Here is a 27,244-nt window from a genome sequence, read left to right on the forward strand (position 1 = left end):
GTGGAGGCCTCTTTTGAATAGCATACTGCTCCATGTCTCAAGTTATTGATTAATTAGGAGGGGAAGCAGTCAAAGTTCTAGGCACAACGTTATGTTAATCAATTATAAACTAGTGAGTTGGGGAAGTGGTTATAAAGGTTTGATGAGGCCCTAAGCTACTGAAGGTAATGGGGCCCTTTATATGTCCAGCTGTCATAGAAAATGGGAGATACGTAGCCATTCCAGCAACATATCTCTATTTCCTCGCACCCAGAAATGCAAGAAAGGCTTTAACTCTTGCTAGAAGCTCAGCCTTGCCCTCATCGGAACTGGAAGGCTACTATGGAAAAGTCCCATAAACACAGAGACTTTGCACCTGCCCATTAGGGGAAATAGGGAGTCCCGAACATGTATTTTTTAGACGTCCTTTTTATGCTGAGATTCGTAGAGAAACCATTGACCCTTTGCTGAAGAGGCTCGCCAGTCTTTCAGAAAAGTCTAAACTTAATTCTCTCCTCTTGGACAAAAATCACAAGACGACCTGGCTGGTAGCCAGATTCTGCGCCCAGATTTGTAGGCACAGGTCATCCTCTAGAATAAAATAGCTTATTAGGGAAAAGCTGAAGTCGTCCTTTGGGGTGCCTCAGGGTCAATTTTTATGGTAGCCCAAATCTCAGTTGTACGGGTGTATGTATATATCTCAATTTTAACACATGAGCTATTGCTGCAATCTGCTCTAATTGTATATTTTATGTTACAGATAGGTAGCCGTGTTGGTCTGCCATAGTCAAAACAAAATAAAAAAATTCCTTCCAGTAGCACCTTAAAGTAAAGGTAAAGGTACCCCTGCCCATACGGGCCAGTCTTGACAGACTCTAGGGTTGTGCGCTCATCTCACTCTATAGGCCAGGAGCCAGCGCTGTCCGCAGACACTTCCGGGTCACGTGGCCAGCGTGACAAGCTGCATCTGGCGAACCAGCACCAGAGCAGCACACGGAACGCCGTTTACCTTCCCGCTGGTAAGCGGTCCCTATTTATCTACTTGCACTTAAGGGTGCTTTCGAACTGCTAGGTTGGCAGGCGCTGGGACCAAACGACGGGAGCGCACCCCGCCGCGGGGATTCGAACTGCCGACCATGCAATCGGCAAGTCCTAGGCGCTGAGGTTTTACCCACAGCGCCACCCACATCCCTGAAAGACCAACTAAGTTAGTTCTTGGTATGAGCTTTCGTGTGCATGCACACTTCTTCAGATACCTGAAGAAGTGAAGAAGAAGTGTATCTGAAGAAGTGTGCATGCACACGAAAGCTCATACCAAGAACTAACTTAGTTGGTCTTTAAGGTGCTACTGGAAGGAATTTTTTTTAATTTGTTTTGTATATTTTATCTTTATGAACGCTGTTTTTATTGTGTTATGCGAGCTGGTCTTTGACCATAATAAATTATCTCTCTATATTAAGTACGGCTTTGAAATCAAGATTCAGGACCCTATTATACAAGGTGAGGCTACTGCCATAAATTGCTCTTTAAAAACAATAAATCCATTGCCAGGAATGTAAAAACCTCCAAATGTCCTTTGGAAAGTTCTGACAGCAACGCGGGAACCGATTGTGCCTTTTTATTTTTAGTCTGCCTTGAGTTCCATCTCTCTTAGCTGCCCACTTTAAGATGCAGGTATTATGGGAGAGAGAAGCGACTTTGTTTTCTAAATCACGAATTTGGTGCACATCTGCAAACCTTTGCTGCGTAGGCCCTTTAAAAACAAATCAAAGTAGAAAGAATATGAATAAGAAGTTTTCTTCTGACTCACGCTAGTTCAGAGGGACCTGTGGCCAAGTTTATTCATTTACGGCTTGGCAACAGAAGCAACGGAAACTTCGTTGCTAACAGAAACACAAGCTGCTTTCTGAAGAGCGCTTAGGTGACTGGGGACAAAACCCAGCTGGCCTGCTGGAATTAATCGGTCAAGAAAGATCTATGGCAGAAATCTGTATCAAATCCAATTTATTGAAGAGATGCCATTAGTACATAGACAATTCAAACAGGAGAACTTGAGCTAGGTTGAAGGTTTTTAGAACCTGTCAACCAACAAGAAGATTTTGGAGCTTATTTGCCACTCGGCTTTTAATGGAACTAATTAACTAATGGAACTAATGGAACTTTTAATGGAACTAATTAACGACTAGCTGGACCATAAAGAAGGCTGATCGCCGAAGAATTGATGCTTTTGAATTATGGTGCTGGAGGAGACTCTTGAGAGTCCCATGGACTGCAAGAAGATCAAACCTCTCCATTCTGAAGGAAATCAGCCCTGAGTGCTCACTGGAAGGACAGATTGTGAAGCTGAGGCTCCAGTACTTTGGCCACCTCATGAGAAGAGAAGACTCCCTGGAGAAGACCCTGATGTTGGGAAAGATGGAGGGCACAAGGAGAAGGGGGCGACAGAGGACGAGATGGTTGGATAGTGTTTTCGAGATTACCAGCATGAGTCTGACCAAGCTGCGGGGGGCAGTGGAGGACAGGAGTGCCTGGCGTTCTCTGGTCCATGGGGTCACGAAGAGTCGGACACGACTAAACGACTAAACAACAACAATTAACTAATGCTTTGAAGTTATGCTCTGCAATGCCTCAGTGAAGAAGCTGTGAATCAGTCGGAGTTCTCCAATAAACCCCCCTGAAAGGTAATTTCCCTGGACACAGTCTGAAAGGCAACTCTGGACAAATTTGTCAATTGCTACGGGGGTTGCACCTCAGGTAACGCTGGTCCTTAGATCCCAATTTGACAGCAATTAGCACTACGTTCTGCTCTGCATTACTGACAGGCATCCATTAGAGGAGGCTAAGCACCTTCAAATATATTTAGCCATGATATAAAGCCAACAGAAGGTACTCCTCCCAACAAATTAATTTACCTGTCTCCAGTTAATGAGCAACCTGTGGAACCGGATTGCTCTCCCGTTGCAGGAGGAGGAACAAATGAAATATGATACAAGTGTCATCTGGCCCCGGTACAATCTAATTAGCCATTACTTATTCTCTCCCGAACTCTGTCCTTGAACTCATAATTTAAAATAAATGCCGATTAAACCATAATGAATTCGGACTTTCTACTTGTCCTTCAAATTAATTTCTTAATTTAGTTTTTCAACACAAGGAGAACACACACATTAGGTTTGTTTGCTTTTTTAAATTTCTTTTTGCCATGGGTAAGAAAAGTTGCCCCGGTGCTTTAAACCATGGGGGCAAGCAGGAGTTGGGAGAATGAGGTAGGGTGGGGGAAATGGGGCAGGGCACTTGCCATGCCCCTGCTCACATAGGGGCTACTGCTAATCGCCCCAGGTGAGCGTGTGAATATGAGCATGCAAGGTTGAGTCAAGTGTGCCAAATACTAGCTTGGCAAAACAAGTAAGTCTTGCACTGGTTTCAGGCTTAGAGCTCATCCACAATGCCCAAGAGATTATTTTCCCCACTTGTCCTGTGCTGTCTACACGAGTCCAAGTAGTTTTTTATCTGTCACACAGTTTTCTCTTACAAAACCTACTATTTACTGCTGAAATGGAACAAGCTGCAATCCAATTAATGTTTTGAAATATACTCGGAGTCGAGTGTGGATTTCATGCTCTTCATTCAGCTCATAGTAGTGAGGAATGGAAGTTCCCCCAAAATGTCTGCTTTATATACATTATTTACACAATGGGTCCCACGTGATTGGCTAATTCCGGGATTCTCCTGTAGGCCAATGAGGTTGCGGAGTCACTTCCACCTGGACCTGGATTGGGTGGCTCCTGCGGACCAATCAGACTGCTGCATTCTGAATCCTATTGTTCTAGGACCAACCAGACTGCTGCATTTTGGATCCTATTCAACTCAGTACATAACATGTTTATTCTGATTCAGCGGTGAACAGCGGGTTTTCCCGGGGGGGGGGGAGAGCAGTGGGACAAGCAGAAGTGGGGGCGACCACTTAACTATCACTAATCTGGTCACTTACTCCACACAAAGCACTGGCGCAGCTTTCCTGGGGGAGGAATCCTCAGCAAACAGGTGAGTAGGAGGTAAGTTGAAAAGCCACAGCGGTTCAGACGAGGAGGAAATCAGAAAGATGTGGACTTGGCAAGCCACGGATGCAGGGGGAAGCGATGATTTGAAAAGGGATACAGCTGCGGTTGAATCCCCTTCAATGGTTTTGTTTTTGGGGGACGAGGAGTAAATGCAATTGTGGCAAACCAAGGATGCAGAAGGGAGCCATGGTGCTGGGACAGGGGGAATCATAGAGTTGGAAAAGACTCCAAGAGTCCATCTAGTCCAGCCCCCTGCAAGGCAGGAATATCAGCTAAAGCATCCATGACAGATGGCCATTGAACCTCTGCTGGAAAACCTCCAACGAAGGGGAGCCCAGCACCTCCTGAGGTGTCAGAAAGTTGTTCCTGCTGTTTAGTCCAAATCTCCTTTCTTGTAACTTGAAGCCATTGGTTCGAATTCTACCATCCAGAGCTGGAGTAAACAAGCTTGCTCCATCTTCCATAGGACAGCCCTTGAGATATTTGAAGATGGCTATCATATCGTACTGTATCATATCATATATCATATCATATCATATCATATCATATCATATCATATCATATGCAGCAGCTTGACTGGTGACTGGGAGTGGCTGCTGAGACTGGTCCTGAAAGAGCTTCATTAGGTCCCAGTGCATTTCGGAGCAAAATTCAAAGTGTTGGTGCTGACCTTTAAAGCCCTAAACGGCCTCGGCCCAGTATACCTGAAGGAGTGTCTCCACTCCCATCGTTCTGCCCGGACACTGAGGTCCAGCACCGAGGGCCTTCTGGCGGTTCCCTCGCTGCGAGAAGTGAGGTTACAGGGAACCAGGCAGAGGGCCTTCTCGGTAGTGGCACCCACCCTGTGGAACTGGTGAGAGATATGATTCTCCTCCTTCCCATTTTATCTTCACAACAATCCTGTGAGGTCGGGTAGCTCAGATACATTGGCTGGCCCAAGGTCGCCCAGTAATCAACCTTGATGGCTAACTGGGACCTGCACCCTGGGATGCTAGTCCTACCCAGAGTAAACCCATAGATCACAAAGTAGGTGCATTAATTTCAATGGGATTACTCTGAGCAGGGCTTGGTTGAATACAACTCCAGGTTCGCTAAGTCAGAGGTCACCATCCTACAGCTCCCTGCCTGATTTTATGTAGAAAAGTTCTGACACTCATTTTTTTCCTGGAGAGATGTGATTTCCGTTCAATCAGACCAGAGGCACCAATGGCCTTCCCCCTCCTAATTGTATTACCCATCTCGATTTCACAAAGCCAATAATTTTTGGTATCTGGAAGATGGCATTTCTCTGAGTCACGGACAATTTCTGAGGGGAAACCTCTTATCAGAATGGCAGCCGGCCAGTTCAAACTAATCGTTAGCACTGTACAAAGGCGCTTATCTAGGGAGCAAATGTTTCCCATCAGTGGGACCCAGTGTACACTGATGTTGAGTTTCAATCTGTTTTTGGTTTATTGTTAGTTTGAGCTTTTCCAAATTACTGTTGTTAATTCTTGTTCTGTTCTTATTTTATCTGCAAGCCGCCTTGAGTCCCTGTCAGGGGGAAGGGAGGGCATAGCTAAATATATTCTATTTTTGCAATAATATTTCTTGTTGATAAAATCATTGTTTTATATTATCTGTAAACCACTGACAGGTTTATTGTTGTTTTTTTTACTATCAAGAAGTGTATAAATTCCATGAAATAAATAAATATTAGAGCCAGCTGATGCATTTACATTATTCGTCTCCAGCCAGCCCCTAACACTCAGGGGTAGTTATCATTAACATTTTTTTCAAAAAAGAAAATGAAGGTGGGGGCACGAGAGAGTACATTTCTGACGATCGATCGTCAACTGACTTATATCTGTGGAATACAGTTTATTTACACTGCAATATTGCAAACAGTTTGCCCAACAATTTATAATAACAACTCAACAATGTGGAAGGTACTGTGTCATTAAATCTCAAAAGGAAGGTTTGGATAACAGCCCGGATTGGAAGGATTAACAACTTGGGAGTTGCTGCGTCATGAAACTTCAGATAACAGACTTGGACAACAGCCCGGACTGGAATGGAGCCAGGGGAAGCTGCGCCGGCAAATAGACAGTTGGAAAAATATACAGACACAGATAAAACTGTATTCGACAGACGAAAGGATATATGATTCCTGACACGATTGAGAATCGTAGAGACAGAGACAGAGAACTTTAAAGCGTTAAAATCGGGATGTGGAAAATATGAAAACAATGAGGAGAGGCAGGACTGAAATTTGGAGATATGCTTCCGAGGTCCAGACTATGAGGAGCCCTGAAAAATTAATAATTACAATTTGGATTCTAATTTGGTGTTTTTTATTTTAGTTTTTTGTTTTAACTGGATTACGATTGAATATGTTGATTGGACGTTTTTTATTGGAAAATTAATAAAAATTATTAAAAAAAGAATGTACATTTCTTCTGAATTCTAAAAAAAGTTATTCAAAAGCAGTCAAAGCAATGTTTACACAAAACATGGGGGAAAGTGGATGGCTCAAAGATGTAAATTTTATTTTTCTGAGCTGGGCTAGTTCCCATACACATTGACACATACCCTCCATCAAGAGAAGCGAGAGGCAAATTCCAGCCAGGCAAAAACACTCCAGGAGGGTGCAAAGTCAGGCCAGCAAAACGCACGGGCTAGGAAGCGGGTATGCAATGGGGAGAGAAGTTCGAGCGCTGGGCTAGGACCTGGGAGACCAAGGTTCGAATCCCCACTCAGTCATGAAGTTCACTGGGTGAACTTGGGACGGTCCCTGACTCTCAGCCTAGCCTACCTCACAGGGTTGCTGTTAGGAGGATAAAATGGGGAGAAGAATGCACACCATCTAAACATAGGAATAGAATAAGCAGAGAGGTCTATGCCGAGAGGGAGCATTCCACTGGGCCTCAGCGGAAGAAAATAAGAAAAGCAATAGGGCATCGCCTAGACTTAGGCCCATTCACCTCCACTGAGTCACATGCTGCCGAGACCACATAACACAGGTCTTGAAAGACTACATTGGCTCCCAGTACATTTCCAAGCACAATTCAAAGTGTTGGTGCTGACCTTTAAAGCCCTAAATGGCCTCAGCTCTGTATACTTGAAGGAGCATCTCCACCCCTATCATTCTGCCTGAACACTGAGGTCCAGCTCTGAGGGCCTTCTGGGCGGTTCCCTCGCTGCAAGAAGCCAAGTTACAGGGAACCAGGCAGAGGGCCTTCTCGGTAGTGGCACCCACCCTGTGGAACACCCTCCCGCCAAATGTCAAAGATAACAACTACCAGACTTTTAGAAGACATCTGAAGGCAGCCCTGTTTAGGGAAGCTTTTAATGTTTGATGCATTACTGTATTTTAATATTGTGTTGGAAGCCGCCCAGAGTGGCTGGGGAAACCCAGACAGATGAGTGGGGTATAAATAATAAATTACTATTATTATTATTATTATTATTATTATTATTATTATTATTATTATTATGCCCATCCTGCTCATGGATAAAGCAGAGGTGTCTGTTTTTATTTTCACCGGAACTATTAGGGGGAAAGTGCTTCAGGTAACGAGGCACCATTTGGAAGGAGAGGGGAAAGGTAAGTCCATGTTATTGGCCAAACCACTTCAAGCTCCGTGTGGAGCCTCACAAAACGGAACACTCCTCCATGCAAATCCTTCCTTGCATTTAGAAACCTAGCATGTCAGGAGAAGGGGACCCATTTCCTTGAGCATACTGAACTCCCTGCATTCTGAAAACTAGGAGACATGCTAGCTTTCTATGGGGAGGATTATTTTCTTTTTTAAAAAGACCACATCTGCAATCCAAAGTAAGAAAGAGCAGAGACCTTGTACAGGATTAGACCTCATCCAAAGGCATGAGGACCATTAAAAAGAAGGACTTTATGTTCCTTAGAACGAGCAAGATGAATCACAGTACTAAGCGTCCGCTCTTTTTGTGGAAATAGCCAGACCTTTTTATAAGCTTGAGACAGAACAGCTCATGCTAGATTGGCTCACCGCTTTAGCAGACATAAAACAGGCTATAATTCATTAAGCTGGGCAAGTTCCAGGTACAAATTGATCGATGCATTATGCCTCCGCTTCAAACAAACAGAGACACTGCCTCTGCATATTAGATTTCAGAATCAGTTAATTCTTCACATTTTTGTCCCGCAGCAAAAAAGTGAAGACATTTCCGTTAGATGTGACAGACATATTAATGCAATTATCTTGCTCAAGATGATGACTACATCAAAAATATATAATATACTGGAGTGAAGTGAGCAACCACATATTTTCAGGTGGTCCTAAATATTCTACTTTGGACTTCTTGACTTTATAGACAGAGCAGCAAAATTGGAAACACGTTAATGCCCGTTTTTAATAGTTTGTTTCTAGACCTGTAGTTAAAGCCTCCTAATAGTGTAAACAGTAAAAGAAGGCATACAGTATTTAATTCCTTTGCCTGTGTATGAAATGGAGAGCATCACAGAGACACAGAAAATAAACTTCAAAGTGGCACTTCTGTGGCAAGCAAAACACATCTATAGCCAGCTTGTTCAAACTAGAAGCGAGTTTTAGGTTTACACCTTTCAGGGATGAAGGACTACATAAGTATGTGATGCAAATGTCTAAGAAGGGACTCTCTAACATTGTCTCTCTACTTTATTTCCTGCTAATGGTAGATCTTAGAATTTCATAATGCTAAAAAAGGAGAACCTACCTCATCCCATGACAAGCCACACTCCATTTCCAACAACAAGGGGAATTTAAAGACCGCATATCAAACATAGTTTGTCCTTGCATTTTTGTGTGCTTTGTTTTACAAATTGGGGACATGGAACCATTTTCCAGCTGTGTGGAACTCTGCTTTTGTCGTGATACACAAGGCCATAAAAACCTATCGATTCACTGCTGCTTTCTTGTGATTAAGGCTCTTAATAGGCCTGCTGCAGTTCAGCTATTGATTTTGACCCTGAAAGGCAGGTTATGCATATATTAAATAAATAAACATTAACCTGCAAAGGAAAGTGGAAGACCAGTGTGTGAAGTGGGTGGGGTTTTCAACCTCTCCCCTCATACCCCTGCTGCTAAAAAGCTGCTTAATTTGGCCTGCAAAAGAACCTTTTGCATTTTATAACACAGGACAGAAAAGGATGAGGACAGACAACACACAACTAAGTCCTCATGGCTATTCTTCCCCCATTGTGCTAATTTTCAGGGACTTATGAAAGAAACTGAAGGAAAGGCCCTTGTCACTGTGGGTATGTTTGTTACACCCCTTCCACCACATAAAATGCAGTAAGATTGGCAGGTCCAAGCCCAATACTACAATGCAGAATTTTCCTTGCAGCAGTATCTCACAGGACATTTACAGTGCTCTGGAATACATAAGCAGGTGGCAGAAGCCAAAGTACGGTACTCTACATGCAAAGATGTGCACATGGCAGGTGGCTCTAGCAAGTGAGCCACTGAGCATATTACAAGGAACAGATTGAACACTATAGAAAATACCACAGCCACCAGTCCACCTGCTAAGGAGAGACATTCCTGTGTTCTGCGTATGTCCCTCCAAACTAAGGAAATGGTTTCATACAACAGAAAGCAAAAGTCACTCTGGCTGTGCTTACAGCACAAGTGGTCTTTATTTGTAGCAATTGAAGGTGGAATGGAAAATAATATTCCAGTGAACCACAAGCAAAGAAAGGATCAGGAAAAAGAGTCAAGAATTAACCATCAATTAGTTGTTGCTATTTCTGCAGTTTACGTGATAAACTTACAAGGAACATTTCATTATTTCTATTCTGGTCCCCTTTCTATGGCCCATTAGAATGGGATTTTTCTTTCTCCCTTCACTGCTGCAAGCTCTAAGTGACGTTTTGGCTCTACATATGTCAAAGTCACTGCGAAAGAAATCTGCGATCAAACCCAGATTAGCTGAGTGAAAATGTTTGCTTCCGAGTCTGAAATCTTCACTTCCTGAGTTTTACAGTTGAGAAGAGAGAGGTTCACTTCAGGGCAAGAGCTGACACACAAAATGGCTTTGCTCTAAGGGCTGGACGTGCAGCAATAAGGATGACTAGTTTTAAAGCTCAACTACCATCAGATTTTAGCTTGAAGGTTTAGCTACCCTTCAGGATAAGTTTCCTTCACCACACAGCCCTGCCTCTTTATTGACAAGTCTTCACTAAAGTGAAGTTTTTTTGCAAATATGCTCTCACTTGCTTTTATAACACACACACACACACACTTGATTTCAGACAGCTTGTTTCCTTCAAAATAAAACCACAGACACTGTCCCAAGCAGATTGCACTGTCCCAAGGAACTTTGCCATGTACCAGTAAGCAGCCTGCAGGAATGCAAGACTTCCCCACTGTTGGAAGTAATGATTTGCAAACGGAGGACTGCGAAAAATGGAGGACTGCGAAAAATAAATCGGATATGGATCTGAGCAGGAGGGGGGCTCGTCCTGCCCAAGCGAAAAATCTGTTTGATCTAATTTCTAAAGACAAATTATTTTGAGGAGATCACCACCCCACAGCATGGATGCTTAACTGTCTACCTAAAGACACACAATCCTACCAGCATCCTAAATCACTCAACAGAGGACCTGAGGAGATGCACTATTTACCAAGCAAGTTTCAAAATGCCAGTGGCCCATCCAGCAGCTATGATGAATTATTATTATTAATTATTAATAATAGTAATAGTAATAATAGTAATACCAGCTTGAGCTGCAGTTTAATTATGAATTTGCCCACAGCAAACACACACACACATACATGAAGAGTATATGTATATATGTAAAGGTACATTAAGAGTCTAAAAGACAGGTTCCGGGAGGGAAAGGGACTGAACTGAAAAGCAACCAGGAAGAAAATAAAATGAATATAACTACAAAGGGCAATCATAAGAAACGCAGGTAGTGGATTTTAATAAAAAGTGCGAAATAGTTTACCAGGCAAGTGGCTGCCGACACCTTCTGCTCTTCGTCGCAGCGCTATGTGATGCTATTCCACCATCTAAGCCCTCTGCCAAGCCCACGATCCTCCTGCAGGCCCCGGGAGTGAATGAAGCACGCAAGCCGGAGTCAGGGAGCGACACCCTGGGGGGCGGGTCTTCCCTCGCTGAGCGACATCGCAGCCCGACCAATGAAAGGCGTAGGCGAGTAGAAAGCCGGGAGCGGCCGCCAGCCAATGGTGCTTCCGCAGCTCGGTCCCGCCGCTCTCGCTGTGGAACCACGGAAGGCGGAAAGGGGGGGGGGGCGTATTTGAATTATGCTGATAAACTGGCCGGAGCAGCCAATCAGAGCGCTCTCGTAAGGCTAAAGCATCTTCAGAAGGACCACCGCGCCGGGATGCAGAGGAAAACATCTGGCTGGGGAGATGATGGCGGACTTGGGAGGCAATGAAAGCGGCGCGAGGCTGGAGGGTGCGGCTTGGCCAGCCGGCGCTGATTTAAAGGGAAAGTCTATGGGAGAGTTCGCACGAGCGTTTGGCGGTCATCTGAAATTCCTCCACGTGTTTCAAGCCACCTGTAGCCAAGCAAATACATATTTTGTTGATAGGGCTTTTTTTTCAGCTGGAACTCACCAGAACTCAGTTCCGGCACCTCTCAGGTGGACACCATTGCCATTATAAGAGAACAAGGGAGGCTTTCATTTTGAGTTCCGGCACCTCTTTTTCCAGAAAAATAGCACTGATTGGGATGCGGGTGGCACTGTGGGTTAAACCACAGAGCCTAGGACTTTCTGATCAGAAGGTTGGCGGTTCGAATCCCCGTGACGGAGTGAGCTCCCGTTGCTCGGTCCCTGCTCCTGCCAACCTAGCAGTTCGAAAGCATGTCAAAGTGCAAGTAGATAAATAGGTACCGCTCCGGCGGGAAGGTAAACTGCTCTGGTTCACCAGAAGCGGCTTAGTCATGCTGGCCACATGACCCGGCTCCCTCAGCTAATAAAGCGAGATGAGCGCTGCAGCCCCGGAGTCGGTCACAACTGGACCTAATGGTCAGGGGTTCCTTTACCTTTACCTTTAGCACTGATTGTTTACATTTATATCAAACCTTTTTCTCCAAGGAGCTCAATATGTTTACACTTCTCCTCCTCCTCCTCATTTGATTCTCACAACAACTCTGTGAGATAGGTAGTTTTATTTGATTACATTTATGCACCACCCTTCATCCGAGAAATACAGGACAGTTTACAATGTAGAAACACAAAGATACATAACATAATGAAAAACAAAACAATAACACCTCTTCCCCCACACACATAAGACACATTTATTAATGTAAGCTGCCAAATGTCCAAACCAATAGGAGGTTTATCCTTCCAGCCTTACATGTTTGTACGCACCAGAGCTTGGTAAATAGGGACACCTCTCCAGGTGAATAGAGAGGAGGTAGGTGTAAAGGGTATGACAAAACAATAGTTGCGTAAGAGGCAGCAGCAGAGAGAGATAGCTTGGGATTGACTGAGGGCACCTAGAGATGCATGACTGTGGCCATATTCACACCATTTAAAGCACTATGATAACACTTTTAAAGCACTATGAACAGTCATGGCTTCCCCAAAGGATATTGGGAGCTGCTGCAGTTTGCTAAGGGTGCTGAGAATTGCTAGGAGGCCCTTATTTCCTCTACAGATACAATTTCCAGAGTGGCTTAACTATCAATCCCGCGTCACAGTGAAATTTAAGTTCTGTGAGGGACAGGGCTGACTGTCTTGGGAGACAATGGAGGAGTGCACCTCTGGCGGATGACATCAAATCGTTGAAAGGTTGCAGCACCTGCTGTGGGTATAGAGACAGATACTGGAGGGACATATTGTATTGCATCTGGTGTCCAGTTGTGCTGCTGCAGATACACCATGGGCTTTCTTCTCTCTGCACCCAGCAGTCGTTCCTCCTCTGGTCTCTGCTATGGCTACATGGCCTGACTGCAGTGGTGTAGCGTGGGGGATGCAGGGAGGGCCGGCCGCACCGGGCGCAACATCTGGGGGGGGCGCACTCGCACTTGCAGCTCTCTGCCCCTACCTGGCTCACTCGGGTTAGGGGGCGCAAATTACTTGCCTTGCCCCGGGTGCTGACAACCCACGCTACGCCACTGCCCGACTGTCCATCTCCAGGCACTGGTGTAGCAACTAGAGGGCATCAGTTTCACAAAAGCTCTCTTATCAGCAGTGATGTGAAGCAGCCGCTTCACTCCGATGGTAGCGTCGACCCTGCTTGCTGTTTTCAAACCCCACTCCTCTTGCAAAACCAAGCTGCTTTTAACCACAACCCCTTTGGGAAACATGGATTGCAGATTGCGGAGGTGTGCGGAGAACTGCCAGAAAGCTACACAAGCAGCCCCACCTCCTGGGGCTTATTCGGATGGGAAGGAAGCATTTCCATATAGGAGTTAGTGTGAAATCCATAGGCTGAGCTTCTCACTGTGCATCTGGGCACATGGAAGGCACACATCAAGATGCACGCACCACAGGTTAAAGACTTCCACTTTATAGCCTTCAGCACAGAATGGAATCTCATTTGATGGTAGTGAATATTACAGGTCATGCCTGAAATCTGGGCTCTGACTTCAGAAATAACCAGGGAGTGCACACAAACCAAATGATGGTTTGGAATAGTAGCCTACAGCAGATAACCAGAAGAGGGCACTCATCAGTTTCTGTTTAATGGTATAGTTTCAAATATTTCTGTGTTGTGTTCTATGGAAATATGTGTTGTTTTCCTGCACATTAAACACAAGGAAGGGCCCTGTGTTATTCAAAAGCTTGCATATTGCATTTTGAACAGTGGCTAGTCTTAGTGAAATATACTACTTCACTGGCACTGTGATTTTTATTCAACTGGCTCCATTTCTTTTTGTTTTTATTTTACCATGTGTTCACATCCAGAGAGTTCATGGCAGAGCTGAGAATTGTAACCAAATGCAGTTTCACCACGAATACACTTGTCTCATTCCATTGTGCCAGTTAAGACAGATAGGATAGTAAAGAGTAAATGATATCTTTGTTTGAATCCAACTTCCACAGAACTCCTCGTTGAGCCGGACTTTCTATGCTGCCCCTTGAAGCCCACCCAGCTTGCAACACCTTGCAATGGGCCCCCCCCCCTGCCTTTGCTCACACCTTCCACCAAAACCTGCACAATCGCTGGAACTATGGATGCGGAGCTGGCTATGCCGTTCCTTCAAGCCCCACCACTGCCAGCCAGGAGTTTAGAATTGCAGCTTAAACTCTTGATTGATTGATACATACATACATACATACATACATACATACATACAGTATTCCTGATTCTAGTCAGAAACAATGAATACAGAAAATGGATGGAACTATGCTTTCTAAGAGCAGCACTTAAGGGATTTTGAGCACAATATCCCCCCTCCAAATGTAACCTTAATACGTTTCTCATTTGGAGTGCCAGTCTACAAATATTTACCCCCAGTTGTGCTTTTCCTTCAGATACCAGTACCACTTTTTTCTATGTCAGTTCATCTGCCAAGGTACCGGCCAGTGGTTCTCACCCTGTGGGTCCCCAGATGTTGTTGGACTACAACTCCCATCATCCCTAGCTAGCAAGGCCAGACCTCAGGGATGATGGGAGTTGTAGTCCAACAACATCTGGGGACCCACAGGGTGAGAACCGCTGCAAGCAGAGGTGAAACTAGGTTTTATTTTACCCAGGTCAAAAACCCAGTTTGACACCCCTGCCACGCACATTTGCATACACACACACACACACACACACACACACATGTGTCTTCAGACCATGCACTGCATTTTATTGGGGAACATCAGTAGTTATAGACAAAGTTGTCTTTAAGAAAAGCATACCTACCTGCCATTTCTGATCTTCTAACTGAGGTATCCCAATAAGCTTACAAAGAAGTGCAGGTTTCTCTGGAAAACCATTTGAAAGCCTTGCTTCATACCAAAGATATACATCTCCAAACGGAAAGCATTGTTAAATTTCCTTTATTGTTGTTGGTTACATACATGAGAAAGTCTTGGCTCATGGCTGGCTGAAAACAATCATGTGGTAAGTTTAAGAGCGCTCTGTTCTTTTTAAAAGTGGTTTGATAATACTGGAATTTGAAACAGTGTGAACTGATTGTGTACCAGTGGAGATCCAGAGAAAATGATAAAGTACTAAGAAACAGAGTTGTGTGAGGGTTTTCCTGATTTTTCAATGGCTTCCTCTTCACAATGGCCATTTCAAAGAAACAGAATTATTTTATTAACATTCAAATCCACGGTGATAAATTTCAAGATGTATGATGACATTCAGACTGTATGTTTAAAAGGAAATGCATATAAATAATTACCGTACTTGTGACTTGTTGTTGTAGCTATTTATGTTGTAGTGTATAGCAACATCAAGTCTCATGCGATGGGAGCGCACTGTCTTTCATCCATCGAAAGGGTACAAAAGAGACATTTAAAACCTGACAGTAAAATAATACCAAATATTCAAACATCCGTTTTCCAGGCGCAAACATTTTAAACATTTAAAATGTAAGATCAGTTGCTCAGATCTCGAATCTTAGTAAGAAAGTTTTCGATGCAACTGCAAATACCAGATACTGGTCACTGGGTGGGGCTGGTGACAATATTTCGTTGCTCATGCCAACACCTGCTGAGATTAAGAAAGTAAGAAAACCCTGGTGGATCAGGCCAGTGGCCCAACTAGTTCATCATCCTATTCTCACAGTGGCCAACCAGATACCGTATTTTTCGCTCTATAAGACGCACCAGACCACAAGACACACCTAGTTTTTGGAGGAGGAAAACAAGAAAAAAAATATTCTGAATCTCAGAAGCCAGAACAGCAAGAGGGATCGCTGTGCAGTGAAAGCAGCAATCCCTCTTGCTTGTTCTGGCTTCTGGGATAGCTGCGCAGCTTGCATTCGCTCCATAAGATGCACACACATTTCCCCTTACTTTTTAGGAGGGAAAAAGTGAGTCTTATAGAGCAAAAAATACGGTATTTGTTGGAAACTTGCAAGCAGGACCCAGGCACAAGAACATTCCCCTGCTGCAGTTTCCATCAAAAGGAAGCATTTTAAAAACTGCTTTTGAAACTTCTGCCTTTTAAGCGTTACACTAGTGACCACCACAATGGATATGGTTTGGCCACAGTTAATTGCTTTTAAGTCCCACTGATTTCAGTGGTAGAGACTTTCAAGTGAAGATACGTCTAGAGAGAGAATCAATATTAAAGCTCTAGTTTGCTATCAGCATTTCTTTCAATGGAACAGCGGGGCAGCTTCTCCGAATAAATAAACACATAAATACATAAAATATCTAGTGCTTTCCCTTATGGTTATGATGCTTCAAATGTTCATCAGCTTTTGATTTGTAATAATAATAATAATAATAATAATAATAATAATAATAATAATTTATTTATACCCCACCCATCTGTCTGGGTTTCCCCAGCCACTCGGGGCATCTTCCAACAAAACACTAAAATACAATAACCTATTAAACATTAAAAGCTTCCCTAAACAGGGCTGCCTTCAGATGTCTTCTAAAAGTTTGGTAGTTATTTTTCTCTTTGACATCTGGTGGGAGGGCGTTCCACAGGGCAAGCAAGATAGAAGATGCCTTTTATTGAGATCTGTCAGCTGAAAATGAAATGCACATTTTAAAAGATCTCTGTGGAACTCAAAAGCTTGCACACGTTCTGAATGCCCCTAATAAAAATAACTATCTCAGCAGAAGTAATATACCAGCTTTCCAAGTGTTAAATAATAAGCAGGATGAATTTCCCAGAAGAAATTTACATAATCCAGTGAACAAAATGGTGCAAAGAAGGTAATTCTTCTTATTTTTTTAGAAAAGCGCATGCTAATTACACATTTTCAGTATTTCCTTTTTTTGGAAAAAAAAATTGATCAGGCAGATTACATAACATTTCTTCAACATACAAATCATAACATAACATTTCTTCAACATACAAATCAAACTCAACTGATTCATTAATAAGGTGCTCAGAAATGTGAATGAAAATAGAGCCTACAGCAGATCCATGGTGTGTAATTTTTATTTATTTACAAAGCTTCTTTGAGTTTTCACTTGACTCCTTTTCCTTCCAAGGACACTTCAGTGTAAAAACAACTGTGGCAGAAGAGCTGGAGTTCAGTCTTGGCTAATCCCAGGAAACTCTTGTGAGTGTCATTTTCAAGATGTAAGGCCTACAACCCTTGGCCTCAACAACTTCCATTTGTGTAATCATCTTCCCCCTTCCTCCCCCTGCCTGCACCCTACACCCCCCCCCCATATCTGCTCCCGGGGGTTAGGGCAAATCCCAGAACATATTTAGGGGAAGATTTTGGGTGTGGGGATCCCATTGCACAAGTGCAAGGAATTCTGCTTGAGCAATTATTTAATTGAAGACCACCCAGATTTCTTAGCATTCTTTTTCAGGGTGGGGTTTTGTTTGGGGGTTGTTGTTTTTTTCTGCGGGAGAGTCTGTGCACAAAAGACCATCACTTAACATTTAAGCCCTCAGCTTCACTACTTATTTTGAGCACCTGGTTTAAGGGTATATGCGAAACTAAATTCCACAGAAGTTCCAGCATTTGACGGCACCTCAGAATTCAGATTCAACTTTCAGAATTTCTTGCTTCGCTTTTGAAATCTGACTTTGGCATTAACTCTTCCTGGTGGGCTTTAAGGCAACGGCATAATAAATTCACTATGCTTGTAAGGCGCTCGGGGAGGGGGTCTTGAACTGGGGTTCCCAACAGCCATGCCTCCTAAGAAACACTAGGGCAAGCCTGATAGACTCGGTTCTGTGCTTCAGGGATGCCATAAAGGCCTCAATGCCAGCATCCCACTGTGTGCAGCAATATCCTCCTAAATACTGTACCTAGTCCCTTTCTCTTACTGCTGTACAGTGGTACCTTGGGTTACATATGCTTCAGGTTACAGACTCTGCTAACCCAGAAATAGTACCCCAGGTTAAGAACTTTGCTTCAGGATGAGAACAAAAATCATGCTCTGGCGGCACGGCGGCAGCAGGAGGCCCCATTAGTTAAAGTGGTGCTTCAGGTTAAGAACAATTTCAGGTTAAGAATGGACCTCCGGAACGAATTACGTATGTAACCAGAGGTACCACTGTATTCACCCTGGGCAGCCTGTTTGTTTGGGGTGGTACACCTGCTTCTGAAACATGCATACTGACAGTCTGGAAATTGATAGCCTAGGTGGGGGTCCCTCAACTTTTTGAGGTCCAGGGGCACATTTGGAAATTTTAGAAAGTGTTGTGGGCACTATAAAAGACCCAGAATCCAAACTGGCAATGCTCAACCCCCTGCGCGCATGTACACACACACAAAAAAAAAAACCACCCCCAGGCAGAACACAGACATATCTCCCAAAACAAATTGTGCCCTAAAGTTCTTAAAGTTGAGATGTTCAAACTGATTTAGCTGTACGGCGGTCTTGTTTCCAAGGAATGATGGTAAAATATGTCTCAGGAGAAGCCCTACCTTTCCACTCGTTAAGTGTGACAAAGAGGGTGTGCTCATGTGGAGGTTGCAAGCATGAACTACAAGCCAGAGATCCCCATTCCGACTCTCAGCTCAGTCACCAATTAACTAGGAAGCAAAGTCTAGCTGTAATATCAGGAGAGTACTACCAGCCTACCTGGCCAAGCTAGAACGAGAGGAACCTTGCGGAACACAGGAACCTTGGAAGCTGCCAAGTCAATCTAGCTCAGTATTGTCTAAAGGGGGTCATTCCTAGCCCTACCTGGTGGTGCCGTAGATGGGACCTTCTGCATGCGTAGCAAGTGTCCTACCACTGAGCTACAGCCCTTCCCTTAAATGCTGTGGGCTCTCAGGAAAAGTGTCATACCAATGCAAAGCATGAGGTCACTAAAAACCGGGCTGCCCGGTTATCAAAGGAGCAGGGGCTTCAAGTCCTACGACTCTCAAAATCATGCCAATTCAGCCTCTCTCTGTAAGATCAAGAGTTTAACACCTCCGCAATGGGGGACTCATGTCCAAAACACACCCCTGGAGGTACAAGGCAAGATTGTTAAGGCAGCGTAAAACCCCTAAAATTTCATTCACACCTCTGGATTCCTTTTCCTTTCAAGGCATCAGAAGGGGACCTGGTTTTGTACCTGCCCTTAAGAAAAAAGGCATTTCAGTAACATCGGGTACCAAGCACATTCGATCAAACCTTGGTTACTGTTCAGCATTGGGTAATTAGCACGAAGACTGTAAGAATTTGTAAGGAATCAGCCACGAATACCAGCAGCAACGTTTAATTATTATTATTATTAATATTATTTTACCACCTCTCTTTATGGTACACCTCCGTCTGTACAATCTCACTAGGGTGTTCTGCTAGGCATGCGCCGTTGATGTCTTTGAGCTTGTTGTCAGGCAGATCTTCTGGCTTTGTGCAAAGTTTCAATGCCCTGGAAATGAAGACGTCCAAGTCAAACTGGGGGTCGCTTTCACTGCCGACCTCCTTGGGTTCTTTGTGGAGATGGTGAGGAGAAGATGGTAAGCTCCTCTCCTGGATCTCTGGGAGAGGATTTGGGCATTCAAGTCCTGTCTGGGTACTTGTAACCCACTGCGCTATCTCTAGGAATAGGTTGGATGGTTCCTCCTCCAAGGCAATCTCCGCCGTAGGTGCAATGGATGCCCTTTTCCAGTGGGACAAGTCTAAGATGAGCTTGGGCTCTGAATAATGATGGAGCTTGTTGTCCCTCCACAAGAGCTTGTCCAAATAGGAAGGTGAACCCACTTTGTAATCACACGACCGCCCGTAATCTCCCTCAAACGCTCGGTCCATCGAAGAATGCGACTGCTCCAGGAATCTCTCGGAGCTGCTCTGGGAATATTTGCGTGGGTCCACCTGAGCCTCCTCAGCAATGGATTCCGATCCCGCTCTGGGATCTCGTTGCACCTCCTCCAAATCATGGCACTTCTCTTGCCGCCATTCCAAATCCGAGGATAAGCTGACTTGGTACCTGTTTGTTCGAAGTGACAACAACATTAGACACACAACTAAGGGTCAGGCGCATACTCCCATTTAAGCAAATTTAGAAATTATTTCTTTAATTTCACTGAATACATCTGCCAGAAATTAGGAAGGGCCCTAGCTCTCTGCTTTGCTTTGTCCCTCATTGGGAGTCAGTAACTTTTGGACCACCTGAAATAACTCCCAACTGGCCAGCTACTAGAGCTGCAAAAGCTGCAAAATGAGCCTTCTATTCTGACAATTATGTACACTAACCAGCATTCTATTGGCTTCGGAGTGAGACTTGCATCATTTGTGTACTAGTCTTTGTCCAGCTTGCTTCGTAGCCTGAAGCTCGCCAGAATACTGAGAAGCTATCTGGGCTCCACAAAGCCAGAGAAGACACTCAGAAGTGGTTCTACCAACCACCCTCTCCATCTTCAGCAGAACCACCAACTTTTTCCATTAGAAGATCCTCCAGAGCAGTCAGGAACTTCTCAGTTTCCATTGGTCTCCAAAAGCCGGTCATCCAAATGAGCTTACTATCCTTGCAAGGACAAATTGCCACTGCTGTTCCAAACTTCACCAGCTAATCGTTCTACTACCATTTCCATCAGAATTCTCCAGCAACCCTACTCTCCGAGGATGCTCAGTACAGGATTGCAGCCTGAGAATCTTGGAAACTGGTCTCAAAGGGGGGGGGGGAGAAGCAGCTCAGCAGCAGAACACGTGAATAACATGTGAATTAATGTACCTGTCCCAGTTGGACACCTGGCTTTGGTTCGCTTCCATCAGCAAAATGTCGTCGATCTCGTCTTCAATCCGGAATGGGTGCTGAGAAACAGGCTCATCTTCAGGGCAGTAATAAGGACTCATATAAGGGTGTTGCAAACCCATCTCTGCGGTCAGCCGGTCCATGGGATTGAATGTCAGAATCTTCTCCAGAAAATCGATGGCTGTGAGGGGCAAGTTAATACAATCAGGTCAGCAGTTCTTAGTCCCCAGGACAGAGTCACCTGGGAACACTTATATGCATGATAAGAACAGTCACTCTGAAATCAGATAAAAGACTTCACCTTTAAGCTCCATTTCTATTTAATTATTGAATGTAATTGTCCTTGATTCAGATGTAAAGCTCTTAATTATATTTAATGGGAGTGTTGTGCAATCTTTGGAAGGACGGTGAGTCTTGGAGATGTTACTTATTTTTAGAAAGGACAGGAGTCACAGTTAAAGAGAGTCTGGTCTAACAAGCATGAGAGAAAGAAATCCTATATATGTCGACTCAGAAGTAAGCCCTAATGCCCCTAACCCAGGGGTTGCCTTTCTTTTCTTTTCTTTTTTTGACCCAGTGGGCACATTTGGAATTTTGAGAAAGCATATCCTCCAAGGCTTTTGCCACAAAAACAACAGGATGCCATCTTCCAGGGCTGCAGTCCCACACGGGTCACATGACCCGCATGAGAGTGCGCCCCCCCAGCACTTTTTTCCAGTAAGGTAAAGGGTAAAGACCATTAGATCCAGTTGTGGCCGACTGGGGTTGCGGCGCTCATCTCGCTTTATTGGCTGAGGGAGCTGGCGTACAGCTTCCGGGTCATGTGGCCAGCATGACTAAGCCGCTTCTGGCAAACCAGAGCAGCGCATGGAAACGCCGTTTACCTTCCCACCGGAGCGGTACCTATTTATCTGCTTGCACTTTGATGTGCTTTCGAACTGCTAGGTTGGCAGGAGCAGGGGCAGAGCAATGGGAGCTCACCCCGTCGCAGGAATTCGAACCGCCAACCTTCTAATCGGCAAGTCCTAAGCTCTGTGGTTTAACCCACAGCGCCACCCGCATCCCTCTTTTTTTCCCCCCAGTACAACACCCAAAAAAACACATTTTGGGATGCTGTACAAGAAAAAGTGCTTTCTTCAGGGCAAGAGCTCAGCCTGAAATCACACAAGAGCACAGTGCCCAAAATGGCCGCCATGCTCTCTCACAGGAGAAAACAGGATGCCCCATTTTTTCTGGGACAGCCCCACTAGGAACCAAATGCTTTCCAGCAAAGGAGATCCACCCTTGGATCCAAGCAGATGTGGAACCAAGTCTCTACCTTTGCTGTTCACTTCAGGAAGAAGCTTCCGCAACGGCTTCTTCACTTCCCAGGTGCTGTTGACGAACGTCGGCATCACTTTGAGCAGTTCCTCCTTGTCCTCTTCATGGAAAACAGGGATGGTCTCCAAAATGAGCTGCATCTGCTCCAGCTCGTGGCTTCCTAAATGACCAAAAAGAACGTTGCTCAGAAGTGTGACATTGTGATCTCTGGGGCCTTTGGCCTTGCTCACGTGTGCATTCCACCACTTGATAGCTTTGGCATGTGCTAATGAGCCACCACAGAGCAAAAATGACGTATTCATATCACTTCAAAACCCATGGGCCTGGGTAGGATGCAATGCTGAACAGAAACATAGTACTACAGGAGAAGTACAAAATTTTTGGGAGCTGGCATGTCAGATCTTTATCGCCCCCTCCTCATGGGCCAACTTTGATAGGTGGACAAGGTCACCCACCTGTCAATCATCTGACTCCATGATGGTGACTGAGAAGAGGGCAGTCCTGCCCACCTCTCAAAGTCAAACTGGGTGGGTGGGTAGAGGGATCTGCTTCACCAGCTCATTTTCCACAGGGAACCAACTGATGAGCGGAAGTTTCAGTCCAGCTGACTACAGGTGTCCAGCCAGGCCAGCACATAAGGTGATGATGGTGATGATAAATTTATTATTTGTACCCTGCCCATTTGGCTGGGATTTCCCAGCCGCTCTGGGTGACCTCCAACAAAATATTAAAAATACAATAAAACATCAGACATTAAACAGGTCTGCCTTCAGATGTCTTCTGAAAGTCAGATAGCTGTTTATCTCTTTGACATCTGATGGGAGGGCGTTCCATAGGGCGGGCACCACTACCAAGAAGGCCCTCTGCCTGGTTCCCTGTAGCTTCACTTCTCGCAGTGAGGGAACCACCAGAAGGTGCTCGGAGCTGGACCTCAGTGTCCAGGCTGAACAGTGGAGGTAGAGACGCTCCTTCAGGTATACTATAAGAACTTAAGATGAACCTGCTGGATGAGGCTAACGGCCCCATCTAGGTCAGCATCCTGTTCTCATGGTGGCCAACCGGATGCCGGTGGGAAACCCATGAGCAGGATCTGAGCACATAGCCACTCTCCCCTCCTATGGTCTTCAGGAACTGATATTCAGAAGCATTACAGCGGTACCTCGGGTTAAGTACTTAATTCGTTCTGGAGATCCGTTCTTAACCTAAAACTGTTCTTAACTTGAAGCACCACTTTAGCTAATGGGGCCTCCTGCTGCTGCTGCGCCGCCGGAACACGATTTCTGTTCTCATCCTGATGCAAAGTTCTTAACCTGAAGCACTATTTCTGGGTTAGCGGAGTCTGTAACATGAAGCGTATTGTACTGGTTCTAAGGAGGTTGCTCGTGCGTAAGTTGCCGCCACTTCTGGCTAGGTTGCCTGGTTGAACCCTTCTTCTCTGGACAGCCTTGCACTCGTGGCTGTCTCAGTTGCTGGCAGAATCCATCAGTGGGCGTTTCTTAAACTTCTTCCAGCAAAGAAGTTCTTTGACGCCCAGTCGCCTCCTACTCTCCCTGCGCGGAAGTCTTATGCGCAGGGAGGGTGTGGGCAGCGGAGGACCCGTGCTCTCCCCGCTGGTCTCCGGTGAGGAGTCCAGGAGCCTTTTCTCCGATTCCCCCATCTGCCCCCCTTCTCCACTAGTGTTACGCTGATTTCCTTCCCCAGCAGATGGGCTGCCTCTCTCCCTACTGGGACCCTCGTCGGCATCCCTCTGGAGCCCTCTCTCCTCCTTTGGTTCCAATGGCAGTTCCCTGACACGTATGTAACCTGAAGTCTATGTAACCCGAGGTACCACTGTACTGCCTCCAGCTATGGAGGCAAAGTCTAGCCATCATGGTTAATAGCCATCAATAGCCCATCTCCCCCATGACTTTCTTATCCTCTTCTAGAGCCATCCAAGTTGGTGGCCATTGCTGTCTCCTTTCAGAGTAAGTTCCACAATTTAACTATGTGTTGCGTGAATATGTGCTTTTAAAAAAATCTGTTTTGAAATCATTCAGCTTCCTTGGAAGCAGGAGCCAGAAGGAGATAAATCCAATATAAAACTTGGAGTGTAGCTATGCCCTCAAGATTCAGGTCTATACCAGCAGAGTTCGGTTGCACAATTAAAGTGGGTTTGGTGCTCTTTCACAAGAAACTCATGCCTCCCAAATTGTTGTTGCTGCTTTTGAGGTAAGGAAAGTGGCAGAAAAATATACTATAATGTGTGACATAACAATCTCTTGATGCTGTGTCTTAAAACCTACACGCAAATCGGATGAAGGCTCAGTAAACAGGAGGCATCATATAACCTCCCCACAAACTTAATGAAAATAAATGTGGATGAATGCTCTATAAGAACTCTCAGAGACAAGGACTATAAGCTCATGGTTCTTTTTTGCCACTAGGTGGGAGAATACAACAGTTTTTTGTGCCACAATAAACAGCCTCGAGATCTTTGCACAGTCCACCGATTGGCTGTGCAACTTCCATAACAATTCAATGAATAACTTCTTTGTGTGCCTTGCACCTCTAAGCAGGACAGTTGTGGCTCTGCCTATTGTTGATTTCCTTTCCATCTGTCCTACAAGTTGCAATGGGCACCAGTCACCACTGGTGGTTCAGAAGAGAGGCTTTGTTAAGGGAGATAACAAATGGCGGGGGGGGGGGGGGGACGTCCTTTGGGTGCTTCCACAAAGCAACTTGTTGTGGATTTGGTGCTGCTTATGCCTGCAAGTTTTCCACATCATCCACACAACATCATCCTCATAAAAAATGCCATTCCATTCCCACTCCTTTTATCTGGATTTAACATTGCCCAAGCTTGTTTGTTTGTTTGTTTGATTTACTGGTTTTTCTGAAGAAATGATAAATCCATATTAGATGGGGAAATCACATAGGATGGCATTTTGATGAAGGTGACATCGTGTGCACACTGCGAGGTCCACAATCACCTGCTGCGAAGAAGAACCATCTATGCAAGTTCTCTCTCCCACCTCCACCACCAAATGTTCAGAATTGGCTATCAGTGCAACTTAATAAAAGTAATAGCTGAAGGACAAAAAGTAAAGCAAGGAGGTTTACAGTAAAAACAAAATAATTTAGCATAGGGTGCATTTCATTAGATCACTTTGTGCATTTATTTCTGAGGACCATGAGCCAGAGATGTCCAGGTCAGACTGAGAGAATAACTACCACAACAGAGGGGTTTGTTTTTTTTTATTGTTGGAGTCTCATTAACGTTGCCTAAATAATTAACAAACTCCAGATCTGCGTTCATGATTATTTTAGCAGCTGAAATTGCCTACTTCCAACAGCCATGCAGGAATTAGGCTGGGGTCTCATCTCTTGAAAGTGGCTCACCGCTCTCGCATGCTAGTGAATGAGGTCTCCATCTTAAAAAAGTGGGTTATGTGAGTTAATTGAAGATGAGGGGAATGAAGCATGAAGAAGGGGTTGGGTTTGATAGTCTCCTAGTCTCTTCAAGCTCTATGATTTCATGAGGACAGGCTAAAATGGACCAGCTTTATTAAGACCCTTTAACCATGACATATAAAGGTAAAGGTACCCCTGCCCGTATGGGCCAGTCTTGACAGACTCTGGGGTTGTGCGCCCATCTCACTTAAGAGGCCAGGGGCCAGCGCTGTCCGGAGACACTTCCGGGTCACGTGGCCAGCGTGACATCGCTGCTCTGGCCAGAGCCAGAGCCAGAGCCAGAGCCAGAGCCAGAGCCAGAGCCAGAGCCGCACACGGAAACGCCGTTTACCTTCCCGCTGGTAAGCGGTCCCTATTTATCTACTTGCACCTGGAGGTGCTTTTGAACTGCTAGGTTGGCAGGCGCTGGGACCGAGCAGCGGGAGCGCACCCCGCCGCAGGGATTCGAACCGCCGACCTTTCGATCGGCAAGTCCTAGGCGCTGAGGCTTTAACCCACAGCGCCACCTGCGTCCCCTAACCATGACATATACACAGCAGCAATTATGCATATAGGATAAGTAGCAATAGCTATCCCTGGTAAAAGTAAGTACAATGTTAGGGACCCATGTATGTGCTGATATACTGAATTTCTGAACAAATGATGCCATCTTTTGCTGGGGTCAAAACCCGATCCATCTAGCCCAGTATGGACAAGACAGATTGGTAATAGATCTCAAGGTAGGAGGTCCCAGGTTCCTGACATCTCCACATAGGACTGGGAGAGCCCCTTGCCTAAAATCCTAGAGATCCACTAGGTGTAGAAAATGCTGAGCTTGATCACCCAATAGGTCTGACTCCAATATATCAGGTGAGGGAGTGGTACACGTCTAAAGTCATGTGTGAAAATTATGGTACCTATGCATGTTTGAAAGCCATTATAGACACGGTCCTGACTTTCCTCCTAGAGATCCTTTATATTGGGGGTTAAATCTGTGGTTGTCTGCATGCAAAGTACACACTCTGCCAATGAACACCATGACAATAGCCTCTTGGGTCACATCAAGGCTAATTTGCCGGTGGAATTTCAGCTGCACGCCAGCAAATTTGGGTTGCCCAACCAAAATGGATTTGACATGCAAGAAACTTGTTTCCAAAAACAATCAGACTTTCTGCTCTAAAGAAAGTGACTGGGAAATACACTAGGAAGGTTAGGGTAATAATTGCTTGACCTGATGTTGTATAATCTTCCGCAAACTTGGTGCAAATGAGTCAGAATGAATGCCTTCTGAACAGGTCATCTAGAAACCCCCTTGCACTGTTCATTTGAAAGGTACGCATATGCCCACACCAGCCACAGAAGGCAAGGTGCTATAAAGGTAGGAATGCTCATAAAAGGTAAAGGTAAAGGACCCCTGACAGTTAAGTCCAGTCACGGACAACTCTGGGGTTGTGGCGCTCATCTCGCTTTACTGACCAAGGGAGCTGACATTCATCCACAGACAGTTTTTCCGGGTCATGTGGCCAGCATGACTAAGCCGCTTCTGGCGAACCAGAGCAGCGCAAGGAAAGGCCGTTTACCTTCCCACCGGAGTGGTACCTATTTATCTACTTGCACTTTGACATGCTTTCGAACTGCTAGGTTGGCAGGAGCTAGGACTGAGCAACGGGAGCTCACCCCGTTGCAGGGATTCGAACCGCCGAC

At 45.0% G+C, this 27,244-nt stretch overlaps 3 protein-coding genes and 1 long non-coding RNA gene across 7 annotated transcripts in view; 1 reads left to right on the top strand and 3 right to left on the bottom strand.

Annotated features, from left to right (window-relative positions):
* ME2 (malic enzyme 2) overlaps positions 1–11,148 on the bottom strand; it is a 39,785-nt gene extending 28,637 nt beyond the window's left edge. The window contains exon 1 of the mRNA XM_079994901.1: positions 10,990–11,148. The gene's annotated coding sequence lies outside the window, so the exon portion shown is untranslated. The remainder of the gene's footprint in view (positions 1–10,989) is intronic.
* The window catches only part of ELAC1 (elaC ribonuclease Z 1), a 218,386-nt gene that overhangs the window by 42,932 nt on the left and 148,210 nt on the right, over positions 1–27,244 (bottom strand). The window lies entirely within an intron of this gene.
* On the top strand, positions 17,318–18,369 carry LOC307226465. The gene is made up of 2 exons (XR_013843452.1): positions 17,318–17,904; positions 18,151–18,369. It is a non-coding gene; the product is annotated as an uncharacterized lncRNA (long non-coding RNA).
* The window catches only part of MAPK4 (mitogen-activated protein kinase 4), a 93,720-nt gene continuing 85,772 nt past the window's right edge, over positions 19,297–27,244 (bottom strand). For all 4 annotated transcript variants that reach the window (XM_079994899.1, XM_079994898.1, XM_079994897.1 and 1 more), the window contains exons 4-6: positions 22,110–22,271; positions 20,771–20,972; positions 19,297–20,026 (exon numbers count right to left, since the gene is read on the bottom strand). In XM_079994899.1, the coding sequence (XP_079851025.1) occupies positions 19,339–20,026; positions 20,771–20,972; positions 22,110–22,271 (1,052 nt within the window). In that variant the 3' untranslated portion in view covers positions 19,297–19,338. The remainder of the gene's footprint in view (positions 20,027–20,770; positions 20,973–22,109; positions 22,272–27,244) is intronic.

This window comes from Podarcis cretensis (assembly GCF_951804945.1).
Source record: "Podarcis cretensis genome assembly, chromosome: 11".
Taxonomy (NCBI): Eukaryota; Metazoa; Chordata; class Lepidosauria; order Squamata; family Lacertidae; genus Podarcis; species Podarcis cretensis.